The 16,253-nt window shown below is 53.6% G+C and overlaps 1 protein-coding gene across 1 annotated transcript; it reads right to left on the bottom strand.

The window, feature by feature from the left end:
• Nucleotides 1-1,302: 1,302 nt before the first annotated feature.
• MIND_01118400 (Importin beta-2 subunit) lies at nt 1,303-4,446 on the bottom strand (the record flags this gene model as incomplete). Its single annotated transcript, XM_037367744.1, has 10 exons — nt 1,303-1,411; nt 1,456-1,482; nt 1,541-1,817; nt 1,870-2,344; nt 2,396-2,707; nt 2,762-2,946; nt 3,001-3,619; nt 3,735-3,940; nt 4,065-4,287; nt 4,345-4,446. 10 exons carry the CDS (start codon nt 4,444-4,446, stop codon nt 1,303-1,305), a joined length of 2,535 nt encoding a protein of 844 aa, XP_037215576.1.
• Nucleotides 4,447-16,253: the final 11,807 nt, after the last annotated feature.

The following is a 16,253-nucleotide window of genomic DNA, read 5'->3' as shown; positions in this document are numbered from 1 at the left end:
TATGGTCTTCCCTTTCTACTTACTATTAGTATGTAAACAGCTAAAGTAGCTACGGTACTTTAGCTTGACTATAAACATTACTTGCACTCTTCCTCTGTATGGAACGACTTCAATAACTCTTCTCTCTTCTCTTGTCCTTCAACTGAACTTCACTCCGCTCGTGGGCATTACTCCGCTCCGACTCCCTCCAGTCCAGTTGGTCTTGTATTCATTCATGTCAGGCAGCTACTGGCTTGTTAGCTATGGTAGAAACCCCTCTGTTCTGCACAGTACTTGACAGTTCTATCATATTCTACTGACTCAGTTCTCCAGACATATAGTTATTTATAATATAGATTGGTTCTCCCCTCTTTTCTTCAACACACCTTACTATATTTTGATAGTTGCCAAAAATAGTCGTGGGGGTATGGACTTGACACGGCTAGTTTTTCCACATGGACAACTTTATACAGCACTATCTCGAATTCAAAACCGACATCATGCTCGAGTCTGATTGTTACCAAATGAAATTTCCACAACCAATGTAACTTATCCCAAAATTTTAGTTTGAGATATATAATATATATATTTATTTCAATGCTTGATCAAGTTACCAGAGTGAAGCAAAGGTATGTCTTGTAACATTTAAAGCTGTGGCATAGCCCTAGCCCTGTCTAGTTTATAATATAGATTGGTTCTCCTCTCCTTTCTTCAATACACCTTACTATATTTGAACATCCTATGACTATATAACATTTAAAAAAAGGCAATCACCCACCAATACCAGAACAATAATCCAAGAATGCAAATTTTTGAAGTTGAAAACCTTTTGTACCAGTAGCAGGGATAATTATGTATTGTTCTGGTCAGTTGCAGCCATATCTATGAACCAATGCAGTGTAAATATCAGTTTATAAAAATGTTGTAGAGATAAATTAAAAACTTTATACTGCTGTTTTTTTTTCTATAAATTGGAAATACTTTTCAAAAGCAGTGGGATCATTATTCATTATAGCCTTCACTGGTTGCCAAAGCCATCAAGAAATACTACCAAAATGCTACACTAGTTTGTTGACTACCTACTGTACACTACTGACTACCCATACTACCTATAAAATGAGCAAGGGTGGGGTGGGTGGATAAGTGAGAGCGATTACGTAACAACAAGGGGGGGAAATACTACAGGTAGTCACGATGAAAGGTGGGGTTCACTACTGCTACTAGAAGATGCAGATGCAAGGAGGGGGGGGATAACAGGGGGAGGAGAAAAAGAGTGCTAGCCATACATCATGATTTGATTGAGTCGTGTTTTTGGGGATCGTCTTAGACGCCATAACGTGCAGCGAGCCGTTCTTGGGTCGGTTGGGGGAACATTGACACTCGTGCCTGCCATGCGGCGACATCGTGGTTCTTGAAGCCTTGTAAGAGCGTCCTAAACATCTCATTGAGCTCGGGAGAGGGCTGGTTCCATCGCACGATAGTGTTGCACAACCAAAGTAGACTCTGCGAAAACAAAAAACGCATCAGCAATCAAGGATTACATCACGAAAGAGAAAATAACCTTGGCGATGGCCCTCGTGGGTTATATTGCACAAGCGTACAGAAACCTCTGAATGCAGAATCCTTCTCCTCGTTGTCCCGAATCTTGTACAATGCTTGACACCAGGCTTGTGCAAACTCGGGCAAGTGCGGCGTAACAAGGTCTGGATGAGTCAACCCGATTCGTCCAATGGAAACGGCGGCGTTCTCGTGTAAGCTTCGTGGTCCCTTGGGATGCAGTAGAATAGGAATTAGCCGGACGATGAGCGGGTTGACCCATTGCTTAAACTCGGGGTCGTCTATAATTCGTCAGGAACAGGGCAACGCAGGCGAACAGAGAAGGCGACATACCCCTTCCATATCGCAACGAGACTTCACCAACCGACCAGGCCGCGTTGTTGGAAGCACTGATGAAGTCGTACTTCGGCTCCGGGTCCAGTTGAAGAGTCAGTTCGGCCATGATGCCCGCCATGTAGGGGCGGAGGAGAACAAAACAGCCCACTGCCATGTCACCAACAAGTGCGTAAGCAGTCTGTCGAACGGGCGCTTGCGGGTGTTTGAGACAAACAGTGAGAAGGGCGAGAAGAGGAGGGTTGCTGGCTGTGATTAATGGTTGCAGCTCCATTCCCATGCCTTGAGTCAACCCGGAGAGAAGATCGAGAGCAACAACGAGGAACGAGTTGTCTGGCTCCTCTGATGCCGGATTCTCCTGGTAGGCCTGGTATTTGAGGAGTGCATTGTGGATGATGTTATTACAGCGCTCAAAAACGGGTTGAGCATACGGCAAAAATGCCGTTCCGATGGCAATTGTAACAGAAGCCAAACACTAAAAACATTGATGAACAAAGCTGCGGCGGAAAGAGATCGAAAAGCAAACCTCGAGAAGAGGAATCAGATTTTCGTCGTCATCCTTCAATCGCGACCAACGCTTGGTCAACGGAGGCATCAGGATATCGACATAACACGGGTTCTGTAACGCCCGACCCACTGCATCAGCAAGGGTGCCAACGGCATTGTATAATATAAGCATATTCTTGTACTGATATTTGTTGAATGCGATGACGAGGTTTTGGAGCACGGGCTCCAGGTAAGGTGCAAGCTCCATGCCCGCTTCTTCTTCGAGGGTGGCAAAGGCGCTGCAACCAACCTCTTGAACTCGTTTGTTGTTGTCAAGGACCATTCGGAGAAGCTATTTAAACCGCAATCAGTGATAAGAAAGCGGCGAAAAATGAAGGATTCTTACGCCCTCCATCGTTGGCACAAAGTATTCATTCTTGTGCTCCTCGGATATGGGCTGGGTTGTCCAGCTTGCGTAGCGGCCAAGGGTCCAGCAAGTAATAGAACGAATGAGGGGTTTGGAATCCGATAGCGTGCTGATAAGATATGGAATGAGAGTCGGCAGATGCGGTTCCATAGCCTCAATGCAACCTAGAATCCGATGCGGTAAGCTTCGATTTTCACATTATCACTTGAAATACACACCCTCGGCCATGGCGCCTAGCGCGAGAATCCCACTCTCCCTCTGTAGCCAGTCGTTGCTCCATAATTTATCCTTCAATGGGCCCAACAGGACATTGAGCAAGTTGCCACTAAACCTGACCGCTAAGACATCCAAAGTGGTTGCAGCACATTTTCGCAGATTCCATTCAGTGGACATTTCATCGACAAAATCCTCATCGTCGAAGTAGTCTTCTTCATCGGAATCGAAGGTTTCTTCACCATAAGCCCCAATACACGTCTTGGGAGGCTCATTTCTGTCCGCATCGCGTTCTAGTCCGTGAGATTTGCCACCTCCATAGTGACGAGGCTTGATATCCGTTTCCTTATCGGGGACTGCTGCATCCTCAGCATCACCTTCCAGCCAGAGTAGATCGTCTTCACCATAGACCATGCAATCGAGTAGAACAGGGGCAACTTTGGCGAGTAGGGGATGTAGATGGTCGGCTAAATCGGCGTCTTCAGCGAAGGTCAACCAAAATTCGCATGCCTCGAGCGCAACGTTTTCGTTCTTGTCTTTGGTCGAGTATAGCATGTACTCCGCCACATTGTTCATCTCTGGCATGAGTTTCTCCGGTCGGGCCGCAAGTAGGAGGACCAAGGCCTAGCAAACGTGGCGACGAACGGAAGGGTCATCGTCAGAGGCGCGTTTAAAGAGAGTGGCGATGAAGTTGTCAATGTGGACGAAGAGCGATTGGGCCCCGACGGGAACAAAGTACGATAAACAGGCGACCGCATGGGGAGCGCATCTTGGCAGATGGGTGGTTGGCCAGCATGAGGAATTTCGGGATCATGAAATCGAGGGGGCGGGTGCCGTTGATCTCAACGTCCATTTTTCCGGGGTAGTCCTCGCATGCCTTTTCGAGAACATTAAAGGCGGCCTTTGTGTAGAGAAGCACATTAGTCTTGGATTGTTCAGTACAAGCTATTTAGGGCACGTACCTCTTGTCAATCCAAATCAGGTGAGTCGAGAGTGTTCATTAGCTGTTGAAGGCACTCAGGCCAGTGACGGGGTTCGAGTTGGCCAAGAAAAGCGACGATGTCTTGACCTGCCGCATTGCGAATCATGACCGACTCGTCGGTAAACGCTTGGAGGACCGCCGCCTTGACATATTGAGCGATTTCTGGGGTCGAAGTCAGGATGAGGCGGGCATTGTTCTTGAGGAGGTAGCCAGCGATGGTGCGGATTCGGTTCTCTTCTTGTGGCATGTCCGTTAGAATATATGCCAGATAGGCAATGTACTCGGGCGCGCGAATAAAGTTGTTTAGTTTCTGTGTGGGTCTTTTCAGCTGGAGTCCAATGGAGAAAAACACCAGCGGAAGACATACGTGGGTGATAGCCCGTTGAACAGCTACATTCATGTCGGTGGATTTGTGAAGCATCTGCAGGACCTCCTGAAGACTCTGTTGTTGGGGTGCCCATGAAGCCATCTTGAACAACGCGTAAAGAGAAGAGAAAGAATGCCGTGTCACGCCAGTGACGTTTCTGAATCCTGATCAATCCACACTTTTCACCATCCGAGTCATTGCCCGACCTGACTGGCCCTTGCTTCTTGCCACACCCCCGGAAATATCGGAGACAACCCTACGCCCCAGCGCAAGACAGACCGCGCAGGCTACGACACCACTGACGGCGGCCAGCAACAGGTGTGACCTGTTGCTTACCCAACGTACCCAACTCTCTCACCTCCACCTCCGCTCGCTTCCCCGTTGCTTCCCCGCCCGCCCAGCCGCCCCGCGCCACATGACCGCCTCCCGCTTCAAAACGCGCTGACTTCGCGGGAGCGAACGGCCCCACAACTGGCGCGCTCGTTCGCCGGGCTACTGCTCAACTTGAACGGCAAGAGCCGACTCGGAATCAGTCGACTCTCCATTGCTAAGTCATGCAATCCGCTCCAACCCCTGGCGAGCTGCGTCTTGTCGCTCCCGCCGCCTTCAAACACCGCAAAATTAATACTAGAACGAACACCGAAGTCAGCGCCAATCTCGATTCTCGATTCTCGAGCAAGACATCTGACACTGGCACCCACCATTGCGAGCGGGATATGGCGGTCAGGCCGTAAATGCGGATGAGCATGCGGATGGAGGGGATGAGATGGTTGAGAAGGGTATGTTCGTCGTCCGCCCATAGCACTTCTCTTGCTCACTGTAGACGTGGTCGAGCGCGCCCGCGGGCGGCCGACTGTGACGGTCAGCAGGGGACAATGGTGAGCTTCTATGCGTCCGTCACCCGTACCATTTTGCTGAATAGTCAGTTTTGAGAGTCAGAATCGATATCCTTTATTGAAAATAGACCTGAAGTAGCATTTCGGTGTGGCAGCATTTGGCCTTTCCTCGAGGGGATTGCTATGAGAGCTGCAAATGTGCTGCTCAGCGGCGCTCCACACAACATGAAACTTACTCGGCTCGTTCTCGACTCTCGCGCGCCGAGGGTGATTCCGGCTGAGGATATGCGCGATCTGGCCTACCTGCAGAGAAGGTTGCGGTCAATGCTTGCAAAGGAGGACAAGCCATAATCTAGTATTGAAGTTGACGAGCCTCCAGCCTTGTCAGCATCATTGTCAGCATCGCTTAGTCATCATTGATCCGTCGGATGTGCCGTCCTTCCGGGTCCACTCCGGCACATATGTTCCTTTTAGTACCTAGTTCCTGTTCCTTATATTCATTAGCTCCTAGAAGCAGTTTGAAGCACTTGCCTGTTTTGTCTCTTGCTCATTTTGTGAGTAAGCGCGTCATTTTGGAGCCCACCGCGAGGGTTTTCAAAAATAGCTTCTGACTCCTACGGCTTACGGCCCAACTCGTCCCGAACCGCCGACTGCGAACTCCGTCAAGAAGTCCTCGCTGCACTTCACGACCCCTACTTGTCCACTCCGTTCCAACCCGGCGACCCCGACGATCTCCTCGAGTCCGTACCTGACTCATTTGCAACACACAGCCATCTCACTCCTCACCGACACGGGGACCCGACACTTGCTTGGCTGTTCGACAACCCGCCAACACCTATCGACGAACAACACTACTCTACCGACGACCAGTCCCCGCCTGACTCTCCCACACCCAACCGCGCACCTCTCCAGTCCCACCAAACCTCGATTACCCCTGGCCAACCAACTGCCCCGCATGGCCCCCCATCCCTATGCCCGCTCGCGGCGCCCACACGGCCACCCGTAGCTGTAAGAATTAGCCTCCTGGCTTAGGTGCACCTAGGAAATGCATTGCCTAGGATAGTAAATGCACCTAGCCTAGGTGTACCCAGTGATCTAGGCCAGAATCACTTGAGGGTCTCTGGATCAATATAGCATCAATGATGGAATAAACTGTTATCTAATACATAGAATATTAATAATAATGCATATATAATACTTTAAACTCCTTTTCTTCAGGCTGATGACCCGGTATATAGTTGGGAAGGCCTGTATCAATAATAATCCTAATTTGGACACAAATGATGGATCATGATATAGCCATCAAAAGTACTGATGGCAATCAAAAATGGTTCCACATTAAAAACATTATATAGATAGGGGCACTGGCTTAGGTAACAGAATACCAGATAAAGAATAATAATATATATTTCTATAAGAATAATACTTTGGCCCAGGGAGAAGTGCTAGCCTAAAGTTCTAGGTGTACATAGCCCCTTGGCTGTACCTAGTAGCCTAGGCAATGTATTTCCTAAGTACACCTACTGGTTTTAGGCTAAATACTACCACTACGGCTCACACGGCGCCAAAGTTCGACTCCACCAAGCCTGGGGAGCTTCGCCGCTACTTCGACGACGTCGAATTCTTGCTCGACCAAGCAGCCATCACCACCACCATCGAGAAGAAGAAAGCGTGCTCGCGCTATCTCTCTGTGGCAGATCAGGAACTCGTTGAGGGCCTCGACGAGTTCAGCGACGCAACGAAAACCTACGAAGAGTTCAAGAAAGCTGCATTAGCGCACTATGCTGGCAACGATGAAGATCACTTACACACCTTGAAAGACTGGGATGCGCACCTCGGCAGCACTGCCCGGGTGGGTATCCATTCCGAAGCCGAGCTGGCAACGTTTTACCGCACCTTCGTCCGGATGGGGAAGTTCCTCATCGCCAAAAAGCGGCTGTCCGAGACGGAGCAGAGCCACGCATTCCTCCGCGCGCTGCAGCCCGCCTCGCTCCAAGCCGCTGTCAAGCAGCGCCTCCAAATCATCCGCCCAAATATCCACGCTGACGACCCATATGAGTTGAAAGACTTGTACGAGGCAGCAAAATACGCACTGGCGGGAGCCCCATCCACATTCCTTTCCACCACCGACTCCCCCGTAAAGCCCGAGCCGGCACCAGCGCCGTCGGTGAACACCGAGCTCAAGGACATGCTCGTGTCGTTGACTCAGCTGGTAACGGTGCTCGGCCACCAGATCCAGACCAACCAGGGCAACGTTGCCCAGCCCAAACCCGACAACGCGCGCGCTCGCGAGCCCGGTTCCAACCCAGGTTGCGGTTACTGTCAAAAGCCGACTCACTACGTCGGTGATTGCGAAGACGTCAAGCAAGACCTCCAAGCGGGGCTGATTAAGAAGAATCAACAAAACCGTATTGTTCTCCCCAACGGCGAGTACGCACCTCGGTCGCTTGAGGGCAAGTCCCTCCGGGAGAAGGTGTTGAAATGGCACGAGGAGAACCCTGGCCGCAAGGTCCAGCCCCAAATGGTCGTCGAAGTTGTCCCCCAGCAGCACGCGCACGCTGCAGAGCCCTGCCTCACTTCCCATCATTACCCCATCCACTCCTTCGTCCTGAGCGCAGAGGAGCGCCTCGAGTCGATGGCAGTCGAGCAGCACATGCTGCGAACGCGTATGGCGGCGAGGAAAGAGAAGGAGGCAAAAGCCAAGAAGGGTGACGTGACACCCGCTGACCGAGACACCGCCGATCACGGAGCCAAGCCCTCGCTGACTCCGCCACTGCCAGCACACCGACCACGGCCAACGCGTCCGCCTCAGACGCGGTCCCAGCTCCCCTCAGTACCTTTCCCAGAACACCCATACGCCGCCGCACGCGATGCTGCTTACGCGCCACCGAAGGACCGGAACGTGGGTGCAGCTCCAAAAGCTCAGCCGCGCGCTTATGCACCGATCCACGACGCGAACAACACTAACGCCTTGTACCAAGCCGTGCTCAACACGCCGGTGACTCTCCCTGCACGCACCATACTCGCTAATCCGGAAGTCTCGGCTCTCGCACGCGCTAACTTGACTCCGCGACGAATCACTGAGAAGAAGGCTGCCGAGCAGCTATATCTGGCTGACGATCCGCTTGCTGGCTTCAACGACTGGGCCGCCGACACCGCTGACGAACGCGAGACGGCCCGCGCTGCCGCTATCGCTTACGCGCTCCCAAACGCGTCCCACGTCAGCCACCGCCGAATCGCGCGGCAAACTCGTCAGCAGAGACGAATACGTCCTGCTCTACGATGTTGGCCAACTCCCCGAAGACTTGGTCGTCTCTGCTGAAACCACGGCTATCCGCTGTGTACTCCCCATCGTCGACAACCACGAGGCCATCGAAAGTATTGTGGATCCCGGCTCGCAGATTATCGCGATGTCGGAGGAGGTCTGCCACCGTTTGGGCCTCCAATACGACCCCAATATCGTCCTACAGATGCAGTCCGCCAACGGCGCTGTCTCCCCGTCCCTCTGCGTCGCCCGAAATGTCCCATTCCGCTTCAAGGACATTGTCCTGTGCCTCCAGGTCCACATAGTGCGCAACCCGGCCTACGACATCTTGCTCGGGCGCCCATTCGACACGCTAACCCGCTCGGTGATCCACAACTACGCGAATGATGACCAGACCATCACCATCCACTGTCCCAACACCGACCGCGTTGCGACCATCCCCACGCTTCCGCGCGGCTCCGCCCGCGCCGACAAACTGGATTTTATCCAGGACAAGACGACCCGCTGGAAGCGCTAGCCGCCAACAACGAAATCGCGCTCGTGATCGACCACGACGCGCTCACGGACTCATTTCACATCTCGGCCTACAAATCACTCGAATCGGACACCCGCGAACACGTCCAGCTCGCTTATCTGGCGGCCTGCGACAACCTAGGTAACTCCTACGATACCGTGCACTGTGCGCACTATGCCGCGCAACCGGCTTTCACTCTAATCGATGGCGATTCAACTCGCCTGTCGTTTCCCTCTCCCTCTTCATTATCATCTCGTACAGATGGGCTAGTCCCCATTTTCTCTATCCACAACTCAACGCGCCTTCCGCGCACACGGCCTTTTTACTCATCTCACCCACTATACTCTAACTTACTTACCTCGCCTTACAGACCGTCTCCGGCCCCAGTCTCTCCACTAATTGATGTATATGCGAACAAGAAATACAAACCCGTTGCAAAGAAAATTCGTCCCATCCTCGGCAGCCTCCCCGAACAATTCCGAATCACCCGCAACATCGTCGGCGACCCTCTCGCGGACATGCCGCAACTTAGCACAACCCCACCCGCGTTTGTCCCGACCGGCCGCTACACCCAAGAACGTCATGACGCGCTTGACGCTGTCCACTCGGGCAACTTTCTCTGGCCCGAAGAGCGAAAGCTACTCCACCACTTCATGTGCCTTCAGCACCAAGGCTTCGCATGGGACGATACCGAGCGCGGCAGCTTCCACACAGATTTCTTCCCGCCTGTCGACATGCCCGTGATGCCCCACACACCTTGGGCTCAACGGAACATCCCTATACCGCCCGGCATCTACGACAAAGTCTGCGCTGTAATCAAAACAAAAATTGCAGCAGGCCTCGACGACGGCGGGTTCGAAACGATTCCCACGAACCCGGGCATACGCCGGTTCGTCTGGGAGCACAGGCAGAATCATTGTGGCGGGACGTTCTCCGGCAAGAAACTTGTACTCTGCGCGGAGGAGTTTACGGTGGTCGGCCACGTGTGTACCCCGCGTGGTCGCGTCCCGGACAAGACCCGCGTTGCCACGATCGCCAACTGGGGTCCGTGCAAGAATCTCACCGACGTCCGCGCTTTCCTGGGCACTGTCGGCGTCTGCCGGATGTTCATCAAAAACTTTGGGCTCCGCGCGGCTGCCCTCATCGAATTGACACGGAAGAACGTACCGTTTGTCTGGGGCACTAGTCAGCAAGCCGCGCAAGACGACCTCAAGCTGGCAGTGTTGCACTCACCAGCACTCAAGCCCCTTGACTATTCAGCCGATGCGCCGCCGATTATCCTCTCGGTGGACACATCATACATCGCTATTGGGTTCTTGCTGTCCCAATGCGACCCCGCCAACCTCTCACGCCGCTTCTACTCCCGCTTCGGTTCCATCACCCTCAACAAACGTGAATCCCGCTTCTCCCAGCCTAAACTCGAACTCTACGGCTTGTTTCGCGCCCTGAGGGCCTGCAAGCTATACCTCGTCGGCCTACGAAACCTGGTGGTCGAAGTCGACGGCAGGTACATCAAAGGCATGCTGTCGAACCCTGACCTCGAACCCAGCGCAAGCATCAATCGCTGGATAATCGCAATCCTGACCTTCCACTTCACCCTTGTTCACGTCCCCGGCGAACAGCACGGCCCGGACGGGCTCTCCCGGCGCACCGAACAGCCGGGCGATGAGCCGGAACCAGAGGACGACTTCGAGGATTGGATTGACCGTGTTCACGGCTTTCTCCACATCATCAACGACGCAACAACCGTACAGCGCCAGCAGCAGCGAACGGCAACACTCTCCGTCGGCGCGGCTCCGGAAACGGACAGTACCACACCAGATCTCTCTTACGACGCTGTACCCCGCTCCCAATCGGCCCGCGCTGCCGATGCACGCCTCGCGTGGACCAAATGGTGGCATCAGACACTCAATCGCCCGCCAGACATTACCGACGAGCAATACACGGCCTTTATGAAGCACAGCGTCGAGTTCTTCCTCGACAAGGGCAACCTCTGGCGCAAAAATGACCACGGCAACCACAAAATTGTTGTCTCTCCGGACCGCCGGCTCACGGTACTGGCCGCCGCACACGAGGACACTGGTCATAAGGGGTATCACGCCACGCGCGCGCTCGTCCCGGAGCGCTTCTGGTGGCCGTACATGGCCCACGACATCAACTGGTACCTCAAGTCGTGCCACCTCTGTCAGATCCGCAAAACTCAGCGGGTCTTAATCCCTCCGACTTCAAGCACGATGCTCTCTCACAAATTGGCCCGAGTTCCGAATGCTCCGGCGCGAAACAGCGACGGCCATCGCCGACTGGATATTCCAGGACCTTATATGTCGGTGGGGCACCCTTCTCGAAATCATGACAGACAACGGGTCGCCATTCATCAAAGCCCTCACGCACCTGGAGAAGAAATATCACATTAAGCACATACACATATCCGGGTACAACTCACGCGTAAACGGGCAAGTTGAGCGTGCACATTATGACGTCCGCGAGGCCTTGTTCAAAGCATGCAACGGCGAGGAATCTCGCTGGGCAATGAGTGCATACTCAGTCTTCTGGGCCGAGCGCTGCACCGTGCGCCGCCGGATGGGGTGTTCCCCTTATTTTGCGGTCACCGGTGCCCACCCCTTGCTCCCCCTCGACATCTCCGAGGCGACCTACCTTGTCCCAGCTCCCTCCGAACTCCTCTCCACCACAGACTTGATCGCTCAACGGGCGATCGCGCTCCAAAAGCGCCGCGATCAACTCTCCGAGCTCCACTCTAAGATCTATGAGGCGCGGCTCCAAGACGCTGCGCGCTTCGAACGCGACCACGCCGCGTCAATACACGACTACAACTTCACACGCGGACGTCTTGTCCTTATGAAGAACACCGCCATCGACAAGTCCATCGGGCAAAAAATGCGGCACCGCTATCTCGGTCCGCTACTTGTCATTTCACGCAACCGAGGCGGTGCGTACATTCTTGCGGAGCTCGACGGATCGGTCTTCGATCGGCCCATCGCCGCCTTTCGCCTCATCCCATACTTCCCGCGTAACTCAATTCCCCTTCCGCATCTCGACGACTTCATCGACATCTCAACAACGCGCCTCCGCGAGATGGAGGAGTCCACCCTCGTTGACCCGGAGGACGCAGATGCATAGCCCGGCTCTTCATTTCAGTTGGGAGGAGCCGTCCCTGCTCCTCCCGCTGCCACTGCCTTAATACAGTTGTCTCTAATTCTTGCTCCAATTAATATATTCACTGTCAGACATCCCTAAACTCGAGAAACACTCAAAAACTCGAATCCACATCACCGCTCATCGCAACCTACAATCTTGTCGCCCGCTAACTCTTGTCGCTACTCACTATTGTCGCCACTCACTCTCGTCGTCACACACCTCTGTCGTGCCGCCGCACCCATTATGCCCGAAGCGTGGCACAACAGCTCTTCGCCGACCCCCAGCTGGCTTTACAAGTCTCGGCGCAGATCCAAGCGCTTACGGAGCAGCGTGCGGAGCGCAACCGGCGCCGAAACGCCAAGACTAAAGAGCGCAAGCGCCGAGCCCGTGAGCGCCGCCGTTTGCTCTTGGCCTCGGCCCGTACTCCCACACCGGCATCACAGGATGTGCACTCAGATTTACTAATAAAACTGTGGCTACTGGTGAAGGGCTGTACTCATAAAACCTGGTGAGCTCATGCCAGCCATGGCCGGAGTATTGTGACAAAAAATGTGACATTCAATCAATTGTGAATATCTCAATGAGTTTGACAGCTATGACTAAGCTATTACCAGATATGGAAAGGCAAATCACTATTCTTTCAGGCCGAAGACCCGGATAAACATCTAGGTAGGCCTGTGATCTAGGGCAAAGGTATACATCCTAATTAGGCTAAAATTGATGTATCCTGACATAGCCATCAATGGTACTGATGTCCATCAAAGATCGTTCCACATTGATCACTTTATCTTGATGCCATCAATTCCATCATCAATGCCATGATCTAACACCCAAAAATGAATAAAATGGTTTTTTAAAAAGTGTGATATTTGTGACCCTTAAGCCCTTCCCCAGGTTTTATGAGTACAGCCCTTCACCAGTAGCCACAGTTTTATTAGTATTCCTGAGTGAATGAGCTGGGCATCACTTCCCGATCTCCGCACTCCAACTCCTTCCCCTCCCAGTTCCCCGTGGCCGCCATCGGACAACGATCTGCCAGCGGACTGGCGCCTGTCTGTCAACGAGACGATGCGCCTCTACCCGTGCTATGAGTGCCATGCCCCCTCCCATGTCATCACTGACTGCCCGGTCTCACGCGGTCTCGACACCTATTCTGGGTACCAGGGGCCAAGCTCCAAGTACGGGTCCCGAAGTCCTTCACCCCAGTTCAACCCAGCCTCTCCTCCCTCTACCCCTTCCATTGCCCAGCAACCATCGGCCATCACGCCGGTCTCTGATTCAGCAACCACCTTGGCGGACATCAAGCGCATCTTGCAATCTTGCATGTTTTGCGTGACATCTTCCCACACAACTGACGACTGCCCAATCGACTGCTGGCTTTGTGATCAGCGCGGCGTCTCCAGGCCAGACTGCGCCGAATGCGAATGGCGCCACACTCTGCGCCAAGCCAAGTCCAAACAAGTGCAGTGATCTTATCCACCCCTTCACTTTCCTCTCATCCTCACCACTCCTCTTCATAATTCTCACATCCTTCCTATCACTCTCTCTTTTTTTTTTTTTTTTTTTTTTTTGGTGGTACATTCCTATCACTCTCTCTCATAATCTGCCTCTGTCCTCACTGGGAGCTCTGTGGTGACCGTGGACGGTCACAGTTTCAGTTGGGAGGAGGTGACGAGCCTCCAGCCTTGTCAGCATCATTGTCAGCATCGCTTAGTCATCATTGATCCGTCGGATGTGCCGTCCTTCCGGGTCCACTCCGGCACATATGTTCCTTTTAGTACCTAGTTCCTGTTCCTTATATTCATTAGCTCCTATAGCTTTTAGTATAAAAGCTTGTAGTAGTTTAGTTATGCTGCAGAATAGTCATTCTCCCACTTCTGTCCACTTCTGTCCACTTCTGTCCATCTCTCTGCCTCTCTGACTAGTTGAGCTGTTGCCTTTTGGAGCAGTGAAGCAGTTTGAAGCACTTGCCTGTTTTGTCTCTTGCTCATTTTGTGAGTAAGCGCGTCAAAGTTTCACATCAACCTAGCTGTATGTAAATCGAATGGATACTACATGACACAACGATTGAGAATGTAAGATGTACTTTAGTCTTTGGCAGCGAACCTGCTGTTGGTATTTGTCCCTCAATGATTTAACTCCTCTTCCAGCTGTAGAAAGAGTGAGTAACATTGTAAGGGCAACCTCGCGAGGCTCGAAATCAGAGTCCTGAGCAGAGGGGGAATCCTTAGTGAACTACTACAACAGGAAGGGACGCTACAGACTCACCTGAGCAGAGGGGGAATCCTTAGAGAACAAGCCAAGGAGCCCTCTGCTCAGGTGCACTACTATATACTAGTGACCGGAGTAATGATAGAGTGACTGCATAGCGACGAACGACGCATGGGAGAAGTCAGGTGTCGCTAATGGACCCTAGGTGAGTGTCGAGTAGCCCTCGAAGCTCCGGAGAGGCAGGTTTGGGACCGTGATGCCAAGGGAGGAGCCCAGGCATCCTTAGAAGGCCTAAGAAGGGCTTCGGGAGGTCCAGGCTGCCTCTGAGCGTCTCCGCTTGTGACCGTGACCGTGACAACCGGAATCGGAACCGGAATCGGAATCGACTCCGGGTGTGTGACCGTGACGTGACAGCCGGAAACGGAGAGGGAAGGCGTGGAGCGGAAAGGGAAGGAGTCTGGTCTAGCCCAAGGGCCGGGGAGTGTCGGAGAGGACCAATGGGAATGGCGGCCAGCCATGACCACTGGAGGGTAGCGACAGGAGGGTCACTCGGAGATGTCCCCGGACGTCTCCAGAGAGGTGGGTGTGAGGGCGTGCAGCCTGGGGCGCTGCGGTAGGCACGAGCCTTAACGGCAGTAGGCCTCACCCAAAGGGAGACCCGATGACGGGGGCGTGGTGGCGGAGTGGGAAGCGGAGCCATGGCGAGGCTCAGCCATCCGAACGTAAGCCCGAACGCTGACATAGGTTGGAGACACCTAAGAGGTCCAGCAGGTAGAGATCGTAGGGAGACCTTGATAAGTGACAGCCCAGAGAGGCTGGCAGGCCATAGGCTCAAGGTCTAGAGGGAAGTGGTGCATCCACATCCGGAGAGGTCTCCGATGGCATTAGTGATCCCTGCTGGTGACTCCGGAGAGGCTCCCGGAAAGGGGTGGCCAGGGAAGTCGAAGACTAGGGATTACTGGATGTGGGATGTGGTGCGGGCAGTGGAGGGAGAGCGTCAGGGTGTGGAGACACGGAAACACGAGCGGAGACGTGGAGACGCGAGCGGAGACGCGGCGCTTGATGGGATCAAGTGACGGCATCAGGGTTTCCCCTGACATCATCCCCCCTTCAAGCTGCGTCGCCCCGATGCAGGAAAAAAAAAAATCGGGGGTCACTGAGCTCGTCCTCCGGAGTCCCTTGTCCTCCAGTGGCCAAGCTCCTGTCTCCGTCGATGTCCAGAGACTGTCCATCTCCAAGAGCCAGTGTGACGGTACCTTGGCGTTGCTCCAGTGATTGCTGTTGCCAAGGTCAACCCATGGAGTACTTGCGTTCTCCACTGGTTGCGCGCCCATATTCGGAGACGCCCGGAGACCTGCGGTCCCGGTGCCTCTCCAAGAGATGGTGCAACTACACCTTTGCGTAGCTTCGGTGTGCGCCCGCTTGCGCTCTGGTCGCATGTTGCTCCAGGAGGGTCCTCTGCAAGTCCCCTCCTATACCCTCTCCATCCCCCCTTCAAGAGTGCGGCGCCCCCGACGCACCACAGAAAAAAAAAAAAAGGGGGTCTGCGCTTAGCAGAAGCACCAAGTACACCTCCGGAAACGTCTCCGTTTGTGACCGGAAACGTCTCCGAGCGTGACCGGAAACGCCTGTGACGTCACAGGGGCGATTCCGTCCATCTCTACTGGGTTGTTGGAGATCGTTGGGCGGCAGATGACTTGCCGTGGGGTGATAGCATAGCGAGTGGCGAGCTCACTTTTACTGCACCCAGATGTCAGGCTGGGGGGGGAAAGGAATTGCAGTGTGGCTCCGGACAGTGCGCTGTCAGCCGGGGCACTAAGCCTAGTGTTGCGGACTGGGTGGCAACAGCTCGACCCATCCTAGTTGTGCGGCAGAGGCGGGTTGACATAGGCATTCCAGAAGCGATTCCATTGTTCGGGGTCCGGCT

The sequence above is a fragment of the Mycena indigotica genome (assembly GCF_014461135.1).
Source record: "Mycena indigotica strain 171206Taipei chromosome Unknown Mind.scaff0010, whole genome shotgun sequence".
Lineage (NCBI taxonomy): Eukaryota > Fungi > Basidiomycota > Agaricomycetes > Agaricales > Mycenaceae > Mycena > Mycena indigotica.
Note: the sequence above shows the minus strand (reverse complement) of the source record. Positions and strands in the feature narration are given on the sequence as shown.